We start from the raw sequence: 21,741 nt of genomic DNA, 5'->3' as shown, positions 1-21,741 counted from the left end.
TACACTGTTGGGGCTCACCTCTGCCTTTTGTCCTCCACGAAAGCTTATGCCATCAGAGATGCATGACTGGAATTCAGCAATGGTGTAATATTCCACTTCCACGGAGGGTGGCTCTGGCGGCTTGGGTAACTGAAAACCCTACGGCAAATAGGATGCTTTGATCATTTAAACCAAAGAAACAGTCAGATAAACAGCAGTGTGGAAAAAAAAATTACTTTTATTCACTAAGACTCTTCCTTCTTCCTGTGCTACTTCCTAATGGTAACTGCCCAGTTCTCCAGAGCAGGAGGTGATGTAGGATATGGGCTAAAAGAGAAAATCCTTTTAACATATGCACTGTTCATGCCACCGTCACCAACTATTATAACTGTAATAATCTTTACTTGGGGGTGATAAACTGTGAGCTGCCACTGCAGTCACACCAAGAGCAGCCCATTTACACTGGGATTTTGTCCAGAAAGACCCACCTCTGGATGACAGGCCACAACTGCAGAAAACTGCACTGCAACAGACCCCTAACAGATTCTGCTTATCATTAAATACACTATCTTAAAATGTAATCCCAATTAATTACTGTCCTTAATCTGCTGATGGACTTTTTAAACCATCTGCATTAGTCAGTGATACAAGCTAATGAGCATCTCTTGTAGCAAGAAACAAGGACAGTATCACAGACCCTCTAGCTTTGCCCAGCTAAAGTGCTACAAGAGAAGGAATTTACTGCTTGATCAAAATAATTCCAGTTCCTCCCCATAACACACCCAGAACCTCTACTCAATCCCAACACAACCTTTGTAAAGGCTCCATGAGAAGTAGGACACTGCTTTTTACAGCCATTCTGGCAGCATATCAGACTCCTCTAAAAGCTAAGTGCCTTTGCATTAAGCTGCCATATTTTAGAATTTGCCATAATTACTTTTTAAGGTGATAAATGGGATAAAGGTCCTTTCAGGAGCATCAGTATTGAAAGCTTTTCAGATTAGCACAGGGCTCCTCTGCAGGGCAGCTAGATGATGGTGAAGCTGCACAGCTTCGACACTTCACTACTCAGGGTTCTATGAAAGAACCGTAGGTCAGACACACACAGGACAGACAAAGACACAAAATGATCCTGAGCCATCAATGGGAGAAGGGCAAATCACATACTGTGCTTTATTCTCCCGCTCCTCCATTTCTAAGATACCCTTCCTGTAACTAACAGTTGATGTTTCATCACGCACAGCATGTGGGATTTCACAGAGAATGCATCTCTGCACCTTAGGAACCGTGTCTAACAATGTTATAATTGGATGTTTCTGCACTATAAATGCTGAAATACAGCAGAAGCACTGCATAATAAAATGCCTACAGATAATAGGATGGTTTGGATTAAATGAAGATAATTGGAAACAGCAGATATGCTCAGGGTTTCACATAGAGTATCACTGTTATTTTTAGCATGGGATTAAGTGTCATAGTCTTGCCAAAACAAAGTCTAATTGAAAATAATGCAAAGAAAAATAGGAAGAAATTGCTAATATGCTATTCATGTAGTTAGTTAAGAAGCATCTCTGGTGACAGAAAAATTACAAGTCACATACTGCTCATAAAGGGTACAGCAAAGATTAAACACTATGAATTGCCTAGATAAACAAGCTATTAGCATGACTTTTATATAAATACACTGCTGACTAGTTCCTATCGAAGATGACAGTTCTAATCTCAAATTGGTACAAACTTCCAGGATTCTAGCTTTGGGGATAAGACATCATAGGGAGCCTTGTTCCTGTAGCACACTTCCTTCCATAGGATTCCGAGCCACTTTGAACATGCACATGAGTGAAGCTTAGCCCCCTCAAAAGTGGTAGAAATGGAAGGAGGGGACACATTCCCAGCTGCTTAAGACAAGAGAAGGTCAGAAATTTCATTCTGGGCTAAGGATACCCAGAGGAAATTTCAACCTTCCAAGTCAGCCAAACAAGTTTTCATGCTCGTGCACAGGACACAGCAGCTTTATCATCATCTCCCTTTAGACCTGATCAGTTATTGGGGCAACATTTTGAAAAACAGAAAACCTGACCTATCATTAGGATGCCCTGAGGTCTGCTCAGCACTTAAACAATGAAATGAAAAGGCATGCAAATGGAGGATCCCTCCCACCTTGTACAGCTGCACAAAGTGTTACAAAGCACCCAGACACCTACCCACTGCTAAGATAAACCATAAACCAATACACACCAGACTGGACTCTCTTCGTGGGGGTGGCCTTGTTCTTAGATTTGGAGAACCTGAGCAGGAAAGGGAACAGGGAGAGTTTACTTAACTTTGCAACTACTGCTAAACACATTTTCCAGCAACTCTCTGCTGTTACACAGTTTGACAATAGAAGACAGTATTTGCAATATTTAAGGCATCTCTATGAAACAAGATAGGAAACTATGAGGGTATATTACAAATACCAAGGTAGCTTAGCTATTCAGCTCTGCTAAGCCAGCAAATTTAAGAGGAAATCACTGCCAGAAAGTAGTGGATTGTATTTTCTGCTGGAACTGACCAGCTCCATTGGAGACTGGCCAACAAAGGGCTGGCTAATACCTATTTTCCCCCCAGCAGTAAAAATAATTCCTAACCACTCACATTGTCTTCTTTCCCAGTATTTTGCCATTCCTTGCACAGAATAGGGTCAGCATGTGCATTTTGCAGATGAAGTAGTAAAAACATTATAGCACCTTGCCCCAGGAAAACAGCAGAACAAATGCAAGAGAAGACACAGGTGGACTCCTCAACCTGAACATGCTATCACATCATCTACATTTCTGGGGTGGAAGGGCACATTTTGGAGGGTTCAAAAGGAACAAAGTATTCTCTGGAAAAATTAACAAAGTAAACACATAGAGGCTAAGATAAAGAACCACCAGCCAGTTTGTGTACAAAGTCAAGTTGAATTTTATCACTACTAGTGAAGGACCACATTCTGGAGTCCCTTTTGATACCTCTAAAGGCTATGCAAAAGTCTGGACTTGGCTGTAAGGCCAGGGCATGTGGGACCTTAGCTGACAGGCAGTGCCAGCCCTGAAAGGCAGAGAACAAGAATTCATTGCAAGCCTGTGAAAACCCAGACTACTTTATGGCCTTACTTATTTGAGCTCTTTGTGGTGCTATCCTTGCTATGGCTGGGGATCCCTGGGCCAGTTTGGAAGCCTGCTTGTCTGGAGTCATCATGGCATTGCCATTAGAGTCATTGCACAGGATGGGCAAACTGATTTCCTTCTTGGTGATGTGAGTTTCTGCAGACTCGTTTTCTACTTGAGCTTCCTTGTCAGAAGATGATTTCTTGTTCAGCAGGTTACTGATCTCCATAATGTTTCCTATGATTTCCACTGGCCCAGTTAGGTTCTTTTTCCTAGATGGAAGATCATCTTTAGCCTTCTTCAGATATGAAGCTGGGGCCCAGCCTTCTTTGCCCAGATACCTGGAGAGGCAAAAGGAAACACCATCACATCAAACACAGCCTTCTCATACGTCTCAGGTAGAACAGCTAAAGCAAAAGTGATGGATGAAAACATCAAACAAAGTTTGCAGCTCTCAAACAAGGTTTTGCAGTCTCTATTCATTTATTATCTCTTGATTAGACATATCAAAGTCAGTTGAGGCAGCAGTGAACTCTGTTGTTGAAAGCCACTAATCATCCTGTGGAAGGAGTCTCTCTGGACAAGAAATAGTTACACACAAGGCAAAGAGCTTCACCACTTTGTTTTCTGCCTCCCCTAGACAGTACCAGGCAAACTAGTAAAAAAGCAAACTAGTAAGTAAAATATTTTAATAGTTTTTAAACTTTCTAGTGGCAACTCAGATTGAAAATGGACTAAAATAAAGGCGTAGAGCACCTAGTACAGAGAACCTGTGCCTGCAGTTGAGACCATTGTTCAAGCCTCCCTCCCTGAAACTGTAAAGAACACTGGCCCTCCTTCCATAATTCCCAGCTTTGCATGAGCACCTTTCTGTCATGGAGCATATGGGACCCTTAAACTACTGCAGCTTCTTCTAGCACTGCAAGATCAAGAAACAATTTGCCTGAGGAAAAATGGCTTTGATGGAGACTCATTTTCCTGAACAAGTTAGGGGCAATTTGAAGAAATAACCTGGGAAATGTGAATAGACACCTGAATCCAGTATGTGTTCCTGAAACACTATCCTGAGTTGATCACACTACACTTCAAACTGAGGTAATTCCTCTACAACTGGGCTTTAGGGAAGATTTTTTTTCCAACTCCTGTTATTCCTAACACCTCAGCAGGGATTTCAGATTACAATCAGACTCCAGGGAGGAGCATGTGGATGAACTCTGCTTTTCCTAATGAAATCCTAACTTGCTACAGTGAGAGTCACTGAAAACCTTCTCTCTAATCTCTCAAGACACCCAAGGCTGGCATTTGAACTGTAAGTGAGAAAGCAGGCATCATTAAAATCCTGGTGCTCAGGAAATCTGCAGGAAACACAAAGGTTAAAACAGTAGGACTTTAAGGTTCTTTATTGAAAAGGGAGCCTCATTAGACAGCAGAGGAAGGAGCTGGAGCACATGGGATATGAGCAAATCATTTCCTGGCAGGTGAGCACCTTTGTCATGACAACAGTTGGATTCTGAGGTTTTCAGTGAGATTTCTGCATCAAATATCATCCTGGTCTCACCCTCACCACATCCACACATTTGAGAGTGGCTCTGGGACTTTACAGGGAGAACAGGAAAACATGGTGTAGATTTGATTCTCTAGACTTTACTACTCTTCCTGTATAAAAGCAAATACAATTGTTGTACTTCTAGCAATGACTACAAAGATGTTTCTGTCCAAAATCCTGCCTCTTCCTCCTCACCCACCTAGACCAGGCAAGATACTAGAGATTCTGCTTCTCCATACTTGCCTTCTGTCAGACATGAAGGTAAAGACGCAGGATCTCTCCTACTCAGGGAGTTTGGTGACAAGTTTTTCCAATGATTCTGATGTCAAAGGAAAGCATCCCAAGAGCTCTGAGCTCTGTGTGATGTGTGGAGACTAACAAGAAGTAGCAACCTGGTACTAACTTGATTTGACTTCAAAAAGACACACAGCACCACTGTGTGATACTATGTCAAGAAGGAATTTGGACCTATTCAATCCTGTCCCTTTCCAGGCTTTTCTGCTAGGCCTCAAACCAATCTAAAAAAGGAAAAGGAAAAAAGGCCTCAATACATGCCACAATTCCTGCTGTGTCAAGGCATCATCCAGTGCCATTTGCCAGCCCTGAAGACTTTTGGTTTAATTTCCTTTTGCAGCTGACAGCCCTTTTGCAAGCTGCTGACCAATGCTCTCTGCTGCCTTTGCATCCAGTAAGGTTTTTTGGACTTGTGAGTTTAAATTTGTTTATACGATGTGGAGGTGTAGAGGTCTCCATCTGTGAGAAAGCCACAGTGGCCAATGCACAGAGTTCCAAAGGTTCCTTTCAACAGAGCTCAATTGTGCAAAATCAGCAAGAAAAAACAGTTTACATCCATCTTAGTTTGTGGGAGACTTAACATGTTTAAGATCAGAAAGGCAGCCACAGGCAGGTTCTGTACTGGCCTGTTAGTTCTCCTGCCAGCTGTATGAGTTTGGATCAGCCCGTGTAACCCCAGTGCTACAAACACCTCTGATCTCAGAGTTTGTCCCAATGAATAACAGCAGCAACAGATGGACAGTTAATAACTCTGGGCAAGATACCCTCAGTAGAGAGGCTGTTGTAGGCTACTTATTCCTGTGTTAGCCAATTTAATCTGAAGTTAATGCTGAGCGCTAGTTACCAGAAACTACTGGTTTATTTCTGTAACTTCACAAATAAAAACTACTTATGTAAGTGAAATATGCTTATGTGTTTTACCTTAGTCCTTGAATTTGTTAATCTTTAGGGCCTTTGAAGAACAACCTTAGAAGATTCCTTGATCTTCCCCATTTTATAGGTGAAAGAACTAAAACAACTGCTAATCAAATTCAGCGAAGTTCCTGAACCAGTAACAGTTTTCATTTCACATCTTAAGAGCTGAATCACAAGTATCCTTCCTTCCTTTTTATTCAGAACCTACTGGAGACATTTCAAATCCCATCCTAGATTCCTCCTCATTTCAGTGCTGCCAGCACCTCCCAGCTGCACTTCATTCCCATGGGCTGAGGCTCAGAGCAACCACAAAATGAAGGACATGAAGGCAAATAACAAAAGCTTTCCTCAGCATGTTGGTGCCAGCTTGCCCTGCAGTCAGTCCACTTGGGCACCACCAGATTGTATCTACTGCTGTCACCTGCAGCAAAGTAAGATCTAAATGACAGCTGCTAATGCCAGCTATGGGCACTGGGAAGCACAGATCTACTGAACTCAGTACAATAGCAGGCAGGATCCCAGGACAGAGCCTTTCTTTCATTTCTCCCTAGTCCTGATTTTTTTTTTTTTTAGTCATAATGCATGTGGGGCAAAATAAAGACAGACATCAATATTGCATCTAGCTTGTACAGCATTGAATTGGGAGGGTCTCAAAATTAGGTGCAGTGATTTGGTTCCTTCATGGTTCCAAAACCCTCCGTGTTTATATTACATGAAGGAAAAAATGGATTAAAACCATAGGAATGTTAAAAAAAAAAGTCAGAAGTGCCTCTGTAAGTCTGAGAGTCACATCTGCTTTCCAGCTCCAGAGCACTGGAATTACTCCAGAGGGAAGCAAACTGGGGAAATAAAAAATAAAAAATAAAAAATAAAAAAAAAAAAGAAGAAGAAGAAGAAAAAAAAGAAAAGAAAAAGAAGAACAGGAAATGAGGATCAGCACATGGCCAAGAATTTGGAGAAATTACATATTTAAGGTGGAACAAGCTAATGTCTTTAAGGTGGATTCCATTTACAAACTACTGGATTTGTTTCTCCCTCTACACACTGAAGTGTGTGCAGTCTGTTATCCAGCCCAGGATTCAAGTGCATTCTTCTCCTGCTCCCTCTCCCCTCACACTCACAACAGGAGAAGGAGTTGCTCCTTTGAAGGCACTCAATACTCAAATAAGAAAATTTCTGCAGGAAGGGAATCCTTTTCTGAGGGGTGCCTAAGAGTATTCAGGGCAGTTTACATGTAACAAACAGCACAACAAGATGGAGATCAGCTACCCAGGCTGCAAAGGACCAGCCTGCAGGGATGGATCACATCACCAACATTTCTGGAAGTGTTGTCCATGCGAAAAAAACCCCCTGCTTCTCAGAGTTTAATCCTTCAGCAAGAAAGTAGCACAGTGCTCCAAAGCAGCAGAGAGGAGCACAGTTGGCTCCCATATACTTGTCACACATACATGGAACATGTAACATCTTCCAACAAGGGGAGTTTCTCAAATCAAAATGCCTCTCCCAAAAAAGCCGAGCATGTGCTGCAAGCCCCAACTATCACGAGGTGGCTGGGGCATCCACTGTCCTTCCAGCAGATTGCCATGAATGAAGATGCCATGGAGACCACTGCAGCAAGAGTCATCATGCTCCAGAAGGCACTCCTGGTGTAGAAAAATGTGTCTTTTGGGTTGACTCAAAGGAGTGTGTGAGAAAAAAAAGGAAAAAAAAATTCAACTAATTGTAGGGGTGTTAATATGGCAAAGGGAAACCTACAGTAGTAACCAGGCTAGGTTGCAGAAAGAGAATAAAACAATAAACCAGAGGTGTCTTGCAATGGTTCTCCCTGCAGAAAAAAACATGAGCTCAATTCCCCTATCCAAAACTTTGGATTCCACTTCTGTAGATGATTAACAGAGAAAAAAATGTAACCTGACCAAACCCAGGCATTTTTGAGTTCCCCCTATCTAGAGTGCCTTCCTGGCTCCACTGCTATCTTTATTAGCTTATTTGCTCCATGGGATCATTAGATAGAAAACTGATATTTTTTTCTTCTAAGTAAGGGAAATCAAGAAAAACAACAACATTGCTTCAGTCAGCATTTTCACAGTCCTCATTCGTAGCCAATAAATCAAGCAGCATTCAAACAAAAGCAAGCTGTAACTTGGGGAGGGAAAGAGGAAAAAAACAATTACACATTGAATGGAAAAAGATGACTATATGAGAGGTTCTGCACTGCTGAGAGATAAACCTCCATTTTAAGCTACCTGTTGCATCTTGTTTGAAGAGAAATGGGATGTCACAGCACTGACAGGTTCACATGCAGATACAAGACAAGTGGCAGAACCAAAAAAGAGCACTAAAACCTAAATGCTGTGTAACCTAAATGAAGAAAGCTCTCATCAAGTGCTCATCCTGACACCCCAGATCACTGAGGCAATATCTAACCTACAGTCTCCCCATCTCATTTACAAAGAGATTCTTAAGTCGAAACTCTCTGCTAGGAGGGCTGTTCCAACTACATAACAAAATCTGATACACAATAACAACTTCACCGGCCCTTGAAATGCAGATCCTCTACATCAGGAATATCTAATGTGGACGGACAAAAATCAAAGCAAATTAGCTGAAACCACTGGCAAGCTCGCAAAAGGGCTGTAGCCAGCAAACTGATCTCGTATCCATGAAAGTAGCACTACCTGCCCCAAACAGCCCAAGAGATCACAATCAGCCTTTCAGCATTGCTATAAATAGATTTAAATAGGTTGCAGAATAACTCTTATACTGGAAACACATTAAAATTATATACAACAGAAAGCCTTGTTAGGTCTCACAGATCTTAACTCAGATATGGGCTTTTAACTTGAAGCAAGGAAAAAAAACCCTCTAAAACTGTAAGTTATGGCATTTCCTCACTGGAATGGTCCACAGCCTTTGCAGACACTGTAGTGTTACTTTAGTCACCACTGTATTACCTCAGACTTTTCTTTACATTTCTTCAAGAGGCATTATGAAAGATTTGGACTTTTCTGTCCAGCTACAGAATGACTTAAATGCTAACACACAGTGATTGATCAGAAAAGCTCATTGTCACAGTTCCTGCGGGTTGCATGCCTTCTTTACCTGATGTACCACCATCCTTCCAGGTTCTTTTGGATGACCTCCACGGTGACCCCTTTCTCGAACCCAATCTCATCCTTCCCCTGGCTGGCGTACGGCTGGATAGTGACATATTTCTCTTCTGGTGAGGGGAGAAAAGGCAACATCAGTTAGGGTCAGGATGAGTCCAGCTGTTTTTCTGCTCTGCTTGCTTTTAAACTGTTCTGCAGTGATTACGTGAAGCCATTACAAAAGGTGGAGCCCTGCTCAGGGGCCCGCTGGTTATTTATGCTGACGACATGACAGATAATCAGCCCCTTGCCACTACCCTGCTGCTGATAATCACAAAACGTTTCCATGCCAATAATGACACAAAGTCCCCAGAGAGCTCCCCCCCTGCTTCTTCCCACCTCCCTCTCCCCTCTCCAAGTTCCTCGAGCGGGTAAGGGAGAGGATTTGAAGCTGGACTTAACTCCCATACTGTAACTTGACAGAATCAGTGCGGCTGCCAGATCAGCCGAGCATCACCGCGGGAGCCGCGGCCAGCTGGCTCTGCGCACACGCACACGGCTGCACGGAGCCTGGTGTTACTGAAACCCGAGTGCTGCACGCCTGGGGGACACATCTCCCCAGCCCCAGGGGCTGGCCCAGCACACGGCTCTCCCTGCACCTCCCAAGCAGCATAGGCCTACAGCAACGAGCTTGAAACGTTAAAAAAAAAGTGACAAGAGTGCAAAAGAGGTCTGCGTACGACAGGAGACGATACAGCATTTGCATCCATGGGTTGTGAAGTGTTTTACAAACATACTTCTGCTAAACTTCACTCCAGAGAAATGCTCGTGTGACACTGGTGAAGGAGGGCCAGAACTAAGACACACACTTCAAAAGCACAGACTGGATTTCAAGTACAGTGTTTGAGCCAGAAACTTAGCATCCCTATTCCTCTCCAGCATCTATCCCCTTCCCAGCTGGGCAGAGGTTTGAAGGAGACTTGCTGAGACCAAGCCAATAAGCAGAGCAGAACAGACACTTGTCAACATCTTCTTCCACCTGCCCAGGAGTCATTTCCTGCAGCATCCCCATCACACTCAAGGTCAACCTTTCCCTCTGGAGCGTAAAAAATTACACCTGCCATTGAAAACTTGAACTACCATCCTTCCTCTGGAGCAGCAGACAGGGAAAGTGTCACAAAACCCCTCTCCTCAACCCAAACTATGGTGCATGTAACAGTATGAATTTCTGTAGCTAGATTAAAGACAGGGAATGTAAGCAACTAAGTGCACCCCAGCCAGCCTTCCTAGCACTTCCTACCAGCAGTCACAACAAGGCAGGGAAAGGACAAATGGAGGGCTGTCAGTGCAGAGGAATGGGCAGGAAATGAAGTGAATCCAAAGCTCCTGATCACTGCAGAACAAAGGAGCTATGAAAAGGTTGCAGCAGCTTGAAGCAAGCACTCTTTGAGAGAGTAAAACAGATCCAAGCAGCTGTTTGGTTTTGTGGCTCAACTGCATTTTGTTGCTGGGTGAAGCATGGAAACTTTAATGAAAAATAAACTAAAGCCCTTACTGAGACAAAGTAGGAAATAATACCTCAGAAAAGGGAAAACAATGTTCACAGAGCATCTGATGGCAGCAAATTCAGCACAGCTACATCACTGAAGTCAAGTTCCCTTGACCGGTCACATTTGGATCCTTCTAATTGTGATGGGGCAAAATATGTCAAAACCTTTTCTACCAAGAGGAAAAGACCCTCTGCTGCTCTCCCCTAGGAGGGCTGCTTAACTGGCTTATCACTGGTAAGAAATCCAGCTAGTTTGCAATTAGCACCATCAGCATATGACACAGAAATACTCCACTACAAGATGGGGCCTGACAAATGAAACCTGGCAACTAAAATCCCAGCTTCCAAGTCAAAGGACAGGACAGTTTTCCTAGCTAGGTTTCTGCTCTGGGTGGTAGGATTGGACTAATTTTTCCTCTATTTTCAAGTCTGCTGCAGAAGGAGCTCCAGGTCTGGTTTCCACTGCATGCAAAGCACTAAACTGAACTGCAGAAGATCCCATGGCAGCTAGATCTTGTCCCTGTAAGGGCCAAGGGAAAGTTCAGAGCTGCTCTGTCCAGATATGTATTGCTTCAGACACTTCCAGGGATGTTTCTAGGACAGTAATACTGAGTTAAGCATGTATTTGCTGAGTCTTGGAAGAAGGCCCTCTTTTTCCTTTCCCCCATACCAAAGCTGCTTTATAACCCAGGCTGTCAGAGGTCGCTCTTGCCACTATAACTCCCATAGAAATTGCTGTGTTCATTCAATTTTTCCTCCACACAAACGCCAGGCTCTGCTTCAGCTAAAGGCAGATATTCAGCTGCTCTTGCTGGGCTGAGTGGTTTCACTCTTCAGGGATGTGGCTTCACTTCTTCTGTAGATAACCACACATAGGGTGCTCATTCCTAGCCTCCAACACAACTTCTAAACTTCTGTGTGAGGAATTGAGACAGTGGTCACACATCAAAACCAACAGCACTGGAGGCTGATAACTCAGGAGAAACAGAAAGGCTCTTCTGAACTGCCACTGTCTCATTCTGTCTGTGAGCATCTCCACTGCTTATATCTTCAGTCCTACTACTGCTTTTTGAGAGAAAAGCCCTTTAGGTGACTCCTCCCTATACTTTTCTGAAGAAATAATTAAAAAAAAATTAAGTGCATGGAAATAGGGAGGGAAGAGACAGAAAAAGGATCTCCCATGAAGCAAGACAATCAAAAGTGTTAAAAATCAACTCTAGAAAACAATGTCCCACAAAGTTTTTCTTTAGCAGCTCTATTTTTAAGCCTACAGATAAAAGCCTGGAAGCCACCATTACAACTTCCCCTTGCAAAGTACTTTGACAGCAAAAATTACATTTCCAAGATCACACATATTTGGTTTCTGTCAATGTTGCAGGAGATACCACAAACATACATGAGGTTTGTAACTTAAACAGTATTCTGGAGATATGGGCCCTCTTGTAATCAAAGTGTAAATCCTGTTTTGTTTCTGAAATATTATCTCTAGCCAGTGGACACTTTGTATAAACCAAGATTTGCTGAAGGGAGCAGGGGAGCTCTCAGTGGATTTGTCACTGAAGAGGACTGATAATAGCATTCAACATATCAGATTATTATTTAGAAGTCTTTAAGAGAAGATATTTGACACTTCATGATGGATATGTAAAGTTACTGTAAAGACTTAACATAGATAAATGGTTTCATGAGAGAATCAGCAGAGCATCAGACAGCAGAATGACACTGCTCTGAGTTACACTGACAAATCTGATCTATCATGCTGGTTTCATTCAGCTTCTGTGACAGGCAGTAGTATAAAGCAGAAGTCAGCAAACCCTCCCAGACCTACTACTGAAGTTATATACTCAGATCTACAGAGAATACAAAAGCATATAATTTTGGTTCATTAAATTTTGGCTTAAGAATTACCAGGGGAAAGAAAAAAGACAAAAGAATAATTTGTATTCCCCAGCTGCAGCTTCTGTTACATCAACCTCGGTGTTGAGGTCAAGTGGGCAGAATAAACTTTACTACATGCTACAAAGCACATAGACCAGCTAAAAGGCTGCATTTAGAAACAAAGGGATGAAAATCCTACCCCTTTCTAGATGAAAATGGCAAGGAGGCAGCTCTGTTCTTAGTCAGTGACATCCAGAGATCTATTAATTGCTCAATTAGCTCAATTAGCCAGTCACTCACATTTCTTCACCACTAATTTGCAGGCCAAAGACACCTTCCCCAGCTGAGCTGAAGGGTACATTCCAACACATTTCAACACATTGCCTCTAAACAACCTATTTCCAAATAAGTTTTCTTTTGTTTCACCTGATGTATTTCTGTCAAGTAGTAAAAGGGCAATCTCAGAAGAATTTTTAAGATTGGTTATGGCATTTTTCATACCAGGTGACCTGTTAGGACACATCTCCCACAGGAAAAACCTCAGGACAACTAAGATGAAGCTCCATTCCCTCCTGAAGAAACTGTACCCACTTGGCTGACAAACCAAGACCCTGAACTTGACAGCCTGTGAGGCTCCTCCAATCCCATCTGTCAAACCAGAATTCTGTATTTTGCATATGTGACTGTGCACACACACACTCTACACTGAAGTTATGAGGTGTCTTGAAAAGGCAGCTTGGTCCCTCCTCTGGCTGTCTGGATTTATACTTAATGTCAGGTCAAGGAAAGCAGACCTATGGTTTTACAGCTCGAGTTGTAACACAGAGCTTCAGTAGCTCTTTCCAAATCTTCCTTACTCTATCTTCCCAGTTCCCTTGGCACTGATTATTTCAGATTCCTCCTAGTCTATCACCAAGGTGATAGACCTGCCCCAACATTTTCAAAGTCCTCCACCATTGCTGCTCCTCACTGTCCCTTCAGTGACTCTTGTGCCTGGCCACCACGGCCACCTCCTGCCTGCTCTGCTCCCTTCCCTTTCAGCACACGCTGCTCTGGCAGAAGGCTCTTGGCACAGAGGTACTCTTGCATTTCAACCAGATTCCTACCAAGTGCATACTCAATTCAGTTGTTCCATCTTGAATTTTCAAGCCTGTGTGCTGTGACTTGCTTTAATTCCCTACTACACACACTCACATGTTCATGTGGATTTCCCACTCCTTCAAATCCTGTGATCTTCTCCCACTCAGCCTCATGCCTTTCACATGATGCCTCATCAACCTGAGCAGGCTGCTTCCTCAATGGTATCAAATAACCTGAAGCTCTCAAATCCTTCTTAAAATAAGCCTTACCTACCCCGATTTCCTGCCTTACCAAACAAGCTTAGTTTTAGTCCTTCTCTAAAAGCTTTTAAAAATACTGACTAAGGATCATTTTACACTGTGAAAACCCCTTTGGTTGCAATAAGATTCATGCCAAATTGCCACTTGCCCACGTTCCTTTGATGCACAGATCTCCTGCTCTTTGTTTAGGCTGTAAACTATTTGGGACAGGAGCCTTGCCTTTAAGCAGCTAAAACACCACGCACGTTTCCAGCCCTGCACAATCAGTCTCATCTTTCCCAGGCAAACAGCCAGTGCTCAGACATTTCTGCTTCCCAGTTCTGAGCGCCCCACTTCGCATTCCTCTCCTTCACCTCTGTTTTGTGAGTTTCCTCTTTCCTGCCTCCATTAATTAGCGTGGAAGTTATCAGCAGCACTTCAGGAGCCAACCAAATAAGGGAGTCACTTCCTTAGCTCAGCTGGTGCTTGTACGTGCCCCCAACTTTGTGACCCCATCCTGCTTTGATATGCTGGTAGGGGTAGGGATAGGGGGGAACTGGGCTAGAAATTAGCCAATTAATGATTTCTCAGCAAAATGCAACAGCCCCAAACCTACATCTTCCAAACCACAGAAGAATTTTCTTTCAAAATACTTTCCCCTCTGTCAGCAGTCTGTGTTTGCCCTCCCCCACTCCTCCGCTCCACCCCCCCTTTGTCAGGCCTGCCTCTGGAAAAAGTCTGGCTGTTCCAGAAAGCAATGCATTAATTCAACATGGACTTTGTTTTACTTGCCTAAATATGTAGAGAGAGAATGACTGTCCACAGTTATCAAATGTGTTCATCTGCAGACAGAAGCTCTTCAGCCTTCATCCCTCTTCCCCTCCCTGCCTTTTTTGTTTTAAATAACAGAAAGCCATACACCAACAGATAGAAAAGAACAGTAATGACATTTCTTCTAAACAGCTTTGTATTGTGCATGCTCTTACTTCAATCAAGCAAGGAGCAATAAGCATTTAACTACTTTCCTTGGAGAACAGAGTAAAAAACAAACACACAAAACAACCCAACCAAAGGAGAGAACAAGCTAGGTCTGAAGCTGCTCTGTGCGGGTTTGATTTAGCACAGCAATGTCACTCACAGCCTTCTGCTGTGATTGACAAACACTTCATCACCATCAAGCACAAGCAGGGAAGAGTGAAAACAAAGGGGGAAGTCCCATGGAGGGGGCTGCCAAAGAGCACAGAGCAGCTCTGGTGAGATGCAGGAAAGAGTAAGAATGCACAAACACGCCAGGCTGGATACCAGCACTGATCAAGTGCTCTTTCCACAGCTACAGAACTGGCTGCAGAACCACCCACTGGGCTAGCACATGGAGTTCCCAGTACTAAGACCATCTCAGGATGAGGTTCAAGTATTAAGACCACTGGGTTACATTGCTGCCTTCCCTCTACACACTACCTTTCTCCATCAAGCTCCCTTTCTCCCTAAGACAGGCAAGCAATGGGAAGTTCTAACTTTAACTCTTTCAATGAACAGCTTATTCTTTGTGCTAGGAGCTACTCTTAAATAATTGGCTCATTTGGCAGAAATTCAGCCCATATGTCACTATATTGTCGGTATGAATAACTTTCAAGTGCTTTCCTGCATTGCAAAAGCTCCAGTTGAAAGCACTGAGCACAAAACCAAAGCAGCAACAACTTAGGTCAGATATCTGGCATAGAAGAGAGGCATGTAACATCCCAATTTTACCAACCAAACTGTAAAAGCACAAATGACTTTTCATTCAATTAGCATGTAAACAATCCTAAATTCCCTTCCAGGGGAAGTTCCAAATAAATGCATGTGTAGAATTACAATGTTAACCCTGTACAAAACAAGAGCTCTGCAGCTTGCAGGTCTAGCTAGTGTCAAATCTGAGGAAAACTACAAACTTTCAGGCTTGTCCTCACAACCCATATTTGTATTACTGGAGTTCAAGAATGTATAGGAAAAAGTTTAAAAAATGTACCACATTTAACATTAAAAAACCCACAAGCTTTGCAGCTACATAAGAAACACAAACCAATGTAAATCTTTTAGATCTAGGCACACCACAGATCATTTTAAAGAGAAAAGTTCAGCAACAAAAGTCATCTGTTTCTCTTTGTAGAAACAGACTACAGCTGTTCCCTGTGCAGATTTTTTTTTCAGGTTTAAAAAAGGAGCTCTACCATGATATTCAACAATTTGTCTTCCATGTTTCTTATTCACAGGCCCAGTAACATTGCTTCCAACTACCTGGAGGTCAGAGATGTCTAGTCTGCTCAAATGACTTTGGAAAGGGTAGAAACAAATAAGCCATATGCTACCCCTAATAATTCTCCCCCATCAGGCAGTCTAACAGGAAAGCAAACACTCTTCCCTTCTGCACTTAGGATTTCTCAGTGTTTTTAATATTTAAGTCACTTAAAAACATTTGCCCTTCAGAAACAATGCTTAATACCTTTGATTCTGGCCTTAAAGTGATTCTATCACAGGCCTCACTGATAAAAATGCTTAATTAGTGCCCAAGCACAAATACAAAGGGAGGCATCCTTTAAAACTTGCTTTTAAAATCCAGTGAACTCCTGGAGCTAACCCTTCCAGCAGCAAGGACTATTTCAAGCAGAATATTGCTGGGTGGGAAGAATTTCAGCCAAAATGTTTAATTGAGTTCGTTTCCAAGGAAGAGGCCAAGTGGGGAAGGGGAAGCTGTTCTGCTTGTTTTGAGCAATTCTGGCAACCTCCTATTTGAACAGCTCGAGCTCTTCTGTGCTGTGGAGCAAGGACTTGAAGGTTGGCAGGGGGGTGCATTTGTACACTTCTGTCATTTTAGAGCAAACCCACCCAAATTTGGCCTTGTTAGAAGTCTTCTGGGCTGGGATGGGAGGGGAAGAAGGGAGAAAATCTCTTCTGACCTCATATAAACCATTGCTCTGTTAGAGAACAGCACGCTGGACACCCAGAGAGACTCATACTTTCAACAACTGCAGTTTGGAAGGCGTACATGTCTGTACAGGCTGCAGCTCTGCCAGATCATGAAGCCACTGTCTCCAACTTGTGCCCATTTGTTCAAGTCACTTTCTTTACTTCCAATAAGCCTGCTCTTGTAAGCGTTCCCGAACCTATCATTTCTGATGACATTAAACAGCTTATTTTTAGCCAGTCTGGCTAGCTGTGGCTGAAATACATTGGAGAGACCTTACAAAAGCAGCTCAGTGACAGAGGGTGCCCCAAACCTCGGACAGAATCATAGACTGCTGAAGTTTGCCAAGTCCAAGTACCAAGATTCAGTTTGAGATAAAGCACATATTCTCCAACACCCTCAAAACCCCAGCCCTGCTTGGGCCTAATAGGGAAGAAACTGTAATGAATCAAGAAAAAGGCAAGGATGGAAGAGATTATGGAAGCCTGTACTAGGGGACACTGACTCTGGTCAGAGGGCAGGTCTGGAGAAGATGCACACAGATGGTGGGCATCAGAATACAAGAGGGAAAACTTGGGAATGCAACTGAAGTCCTTGAGTCTCACCAGCTGACTGCTGAGGGACTCGTTATGCAGTCTTAGTATTTTATGGAGCTTTTCTTGCAATATTGTATGAATACAAAAGAATGCATTTGTTTTCACCAGTAAATAAATTGTTTAGAAAACTGATTCCCATGAATTCTCCCAGTTAAACTGCCAGGAAGCATCTGGCAGAGTTTGACAAAGCAAAATAAGTAGCTCCCAGACTGTTGGGGCACAGAAATAAGCAGACTTTTTCCCCCCCCCAAGACACTATGTGTGCCTATGAGGGGTTTTTGGTGCCTTCAAAGTGCATTTGGAGGCTGAGAAACAAGACACTGTCTTCTGAAGGTAGTTCCAATTGCTGCAGGGTCAAGCTACAGCAGGAAGAACATAGCTCTTTTTGCTTTTGCTTCCTCAGTAATAATTGGAAACAAAATTAAAGGGTCACTCAAAAGCTGGGTGTGCTTGAGATACAGGTGTCTGCATATAGTACCATCATCAAATCCAGAAGGTAAATTTGCCACTTTAAAAATACTTTCTCTCCTTAATAGGAAAAGGCACCTTTGCATCAACTGGGGATCACCTCTTGTGCTTACATGTGGATCCATTCCCTCAGTAAGGCTGTCTGAAAGTTACAGGGGTGCAAATGGTGCTTTTTCCCCCCTTTCCTTTTTGAAGTGCAACAAACACATCTGGTTAATTTTGCAAGTGGAGCAGGAGATAGACAGGGATACATTTGCTCTGGGAAAGATGATTCACCTGCACGTAAGAAATACTTGGTTTAGAAGGCTCCTCAGACTTTACCCAAACACAGCTTCACCTAAACACAAGGTGTTCCCCCCTACCCTGTCATACACACTGTTAGACCAGCAAAAGCTAAAAGGACACAAACCAAACCAACTAAAATGTGCTACTGGGAGCATTTTAAACACCTAGGAATGATACCAAAACTCCCGAAAGTTCTCAAGTCTCTCTTCAGTACCAAGCACTGCTTGCAAGAAGAGAGGGGACTGCAAATGGAATGATTTTCATCTTTCCACACCACACGCTTTTCCACTGCGCACATCTCAGACCATGGCTTTTTGGCATTCAACTCTTTTTAATAGCCCTGAAAGTATTACTTGTCCTTACTGAGGCAGGAAAGACCGAGCACAAATATGCCCAAGTTAAAACACAACAGATGTGGACTTCTCCAACAGCACAAAGAGTCAGACTGCAGAGCTACCCTTGGCTACCAGCCTCCAGCTCCTGGGGTGCCTAATCCTGGCTCCAAGACACCCTCAAGCTGTCATGTACGAAATCCACATCTGAACTCTGGAGCTTTGGCCCCTCACTACCAAAAGGCCAAAGATGCGGGTCCCAACACACAACAGCTGGAGCTGCAGTGTGGCTTTTGTGCCCCCTGAGTGGCTGGTGCCAGGGGAAGCCAGGAATTCACCTCGACTCTGCTGCCTGTTGACTATCCCGCCCAGCGTCCATCGCCGGTCCAGGCGCCTCAGGTGAGCCTTGCGTCGCTTAGAAACTAGTTTGGAACATGGATGGAAACAAAACAAAGGGAAAAAAAAGGAAAAAAATGATGGGAGGGTGAGGAATAAAAACAAAACATGGTATTTACGAGCACCGGTCTTGTTAGTGGGAATGGGTTAGGTGGGATGCAGATGTTCTGTTTTAGTTTATACAGTACAGTGGAACAAGTTAACTTCTTGAGCTTGAGTGATGTGAGCCATCCAGAACTGTCACAAATTGCCACTCTTGCTATTGGTTTTTCTTAAAAAATAGTATTTATAACAAAAACCTCAAAAACATATACACACTCCAAAACAAGCTGCATAACTAAAGACAACTTGTCCAAGGAAAGTGTAGTGGCAGGACACATCATCATTGCTGTTGTATCTCCTAACTCAGCTGCATGATTTTTGGGGAATTCAGCCTATTGCATATGACATCAAACCTCTCTAAGAAAAATCATCACACTATAAACAAACCCACAAACTCTTATTAAGTTCCCTCATAACAGCAGCACTCAGGAACTGAACCCAAGTGAAAAGTGTCTGATGTACTTGCAAGACGTGACTTGCATTCATTGCCACAGCTGGTTCTCATGATCAAAACTTCTAATATACAGATTACAATAGAAGAAAAAAAAATTAACCTTGTAATTATTTATCAGGCTCAAGAAGCTAACAAGCCAGGACTGACTGTTAGTTACATACTCAAACAATAACTTATGCCTAAAGTATAAACAAAGACAAAACACTTATGGAAATGGCACTGCGAGAGCAGCTGTGCACAGAGGACACCACTTGTTTTCTGGACCACATACTTAGATCTCTACTCAGATTCTTCTTCTGCCTGTACAGGTGTGAAAGAAACTGGAACCATTAGAATGGCACAGAAATACAGACAAACACTTCCATTTTTTCCACTCAAGGGCTTCTATCCCAAATTGGCAGCTACTGCAAGGGTGTTTGGTCCTGCTGCAAAGCAATGCAACATATTGCAAGGCAGTGATAGCTGAAGTGCACACACAATCATTTTACCAGTGGTGCCAGAAAGCTGTTCATAAACTTTGATACCAATCATTAATAATAACTCAATTCTCTGTGTGTCACTTATTTAGGGATTATACCCTTATAATGGAGTAGACACCACTGTCTTCTAGAACTGTGTCCTGTAGACAATCAGGCACAGCAAAATTATTTGATTGTGAAATTGTTAGCTGAACAAGAAAAAAAAAAAACAACTTCACTGAAGAGTGGCTTTTGACTTTTTGTCCTTTGTATCTGTCAGGGACTTAGACCAGACTTTTACAACCACCTCACTCTCCTCAATTTCTCCTTTGCTGTAAGGCCCAAATATAATTATTTCATAATTATATGAAGTTTCAATAAAGGTTTCATAAACCTTTCCGTGCCACACTAAGTAGAGACTTGGTGAAGGGTGCTGAACAGGTACATTATCTAGTCTGTGGTACTCTGTACTTCCCCTTTGATGCCATGTTGGTCAAAAACCAACCACAAATGTCCAGATGAGCTGAATCTCAAGATCATGGACAGCTGTGGTTTTGGCTCACGGAAATCAGTGATCCTCTTGGAAGCCCTTGGAGGGACAAAAGACAAGCAGATTTAACCTGGTGACTTTTCCCCAAATCAACAGGACATTAGACTGCCAGTTACACACATGAGACACAAGAGATAACACAGGACACCTTGCTAGACACACAGATCATAGCAGAGAGAGAAGTTGAGTTGCAATAAGGCTGCCTGCATTAGGAGGTTTCTATACAAGAAAGGAGAGAATGAAATGCTGGATGTAAAGGCTTGCAGGATGGAGGGATGCAGAAGGAGTAGAAATTGGCTTAAGGTGTCGATACAGAGCTGTCAGCTTCCTCCTTCTCACACTGGGAGTTTAAAGGATTTAGCCATCCACAAACACTCCTTCAAAACAGTGGGTCACACAGATCCACCACACCGTGTCCTCTCAATATCTGTCCATCCCCAGTGACAGCCCTTTTATACCACAAGAATGCTTTTGTACAAGCCAGGGGTTTTACTGCCTTAAAAATACTGGATTTTGCCATTTTGCCCATACTTGGACTTGGTTAGTCATGCCACAGTCATCAGCAAGGTTGCTTATTAACAAATGTCTACACCTTTCCAGACATTATTTCAACACATTTACTTTATCAGCTCCTGTAGCTGTTAAATGTTTCTTTAGATTGTGTTCTGATTGTTTTCCAAGCCTTCCAGGATGTGTTGGTCTAAACACAGGCCTGGGTAACAATCAGCTGTCTGCATTCATCCAGACAAAAAGGCAGAAAATGTTGTGCAAGCTCAGGTGCAGAGAGGAAACACTTTTGTCTTTCTCAGGGAACAGACTATTTAAAGAGACACATGGAAATATTACTGCTAAGTAGAAGCAGAACTATTAGCAAGGTGTGTTCAGCACCCCCCTATCTTTACTGGGCCTGCCACAGCAGAGCAGACTCCTACGTTTGCCTGGCTTGTGGACTTGTTCCAGGCCTGCTCAAATGGGGAGGGACAAGGGCTGATAGACAAAGCTCCCTGTATCAGTGTTTCTGCTCTTTCAAAGTTGGGGGAGCAGAGGTTGCACAGTTGCAGGGACTCGGTGTCTGTTGGAATCACTCTGGAACTTGTATGAGCTCTAAATTCCGGGGCTAAGGCACTCGATCTGCTAAAAGTGCCTTCCTCCTCAGTTCCTTCAGAGCCCCTTTCTCCTGCCTACCTGGAAACAGCTGGCAAGTTTCTAAGTACAATCAGTTTGAGACACCTTTTAAAGACAATGAATTAGAGCAATTATTTCCTCTCTTATGAAACAATTGTATGGAGAAGAATAGCCCAAGTAAAGAACTGGAGGGGAAGAATTAAAGAATGTAGGAAGTCTCAGCTCAGATGGTTAATAACATAAACCAAAGTTACTAAAAAGCAGGCAAAAGCAGGGGCACATCAAAGCAGCTGCAGAGGTTATGCAATTAGATCTGTCACTGAGATGGAAC

General features: G+C 43.0%; 1 protein-coding gene across 3 annotated transcripts in view; it reads right to left on the bottom strand.

Annotated features, from left to right (window-relative positions):
* The window catches only part of SH3PXD2A (SH3 and PX domains 2A), a 259,186-nt gene that overhangs the window by 13,783 nt on the left and 223,662 nt on the right, over nt 1-21,741 (bottom strand). For 2 of the 3 annotated variants that reach the window (XM_063405375.1, XM_063405373.1), the window contains exons 9-13: nt 18,664-18,747; nt 8,968-9,085; nt 3,117-3,451; nt 2,218-2,267; nt 19-138 (exon numbers count right to left, since the gene is read on the bottom strand). In XM_063405375.1, the coding sequence (XP_063261445.1) occupies nt 19-138; nt 2,218-2,267; nt 3,117-3,451; nt 8,968-9,085; nt 18,664-18,747 (707 nt within the window). The remainder of the gene's footprint in view (nt 1-18; nt 139-2,217; nt 2,268-3,116; nt 3,452-8,967; nt 9,086-18,663; nt 18,748-21,741) is intronic. The other variant, XM_063405374.1, reaches the window with a different exon arrangement.

This window comes from Prinia subflava, chromosome 9 (genome assembly GCF_021018805.1).
Source record: "Prinia subflava isolate CZ2003 ecotype Zambia chromosome 9, Cam_Psub_1.2, whole genome shotgun sequence".
In the NCBI taxonomy this organism is placed as follows: Eukaryota; Metazoa; Chordata; class Aves; order Passeriformes; family Cisticolidae; genus Prinia; species Prinia subflava.
Note: the sequence above shows the minus strand (reverse complement) of the source record. Positions and strands in the feature narration are given on the sequence as shown.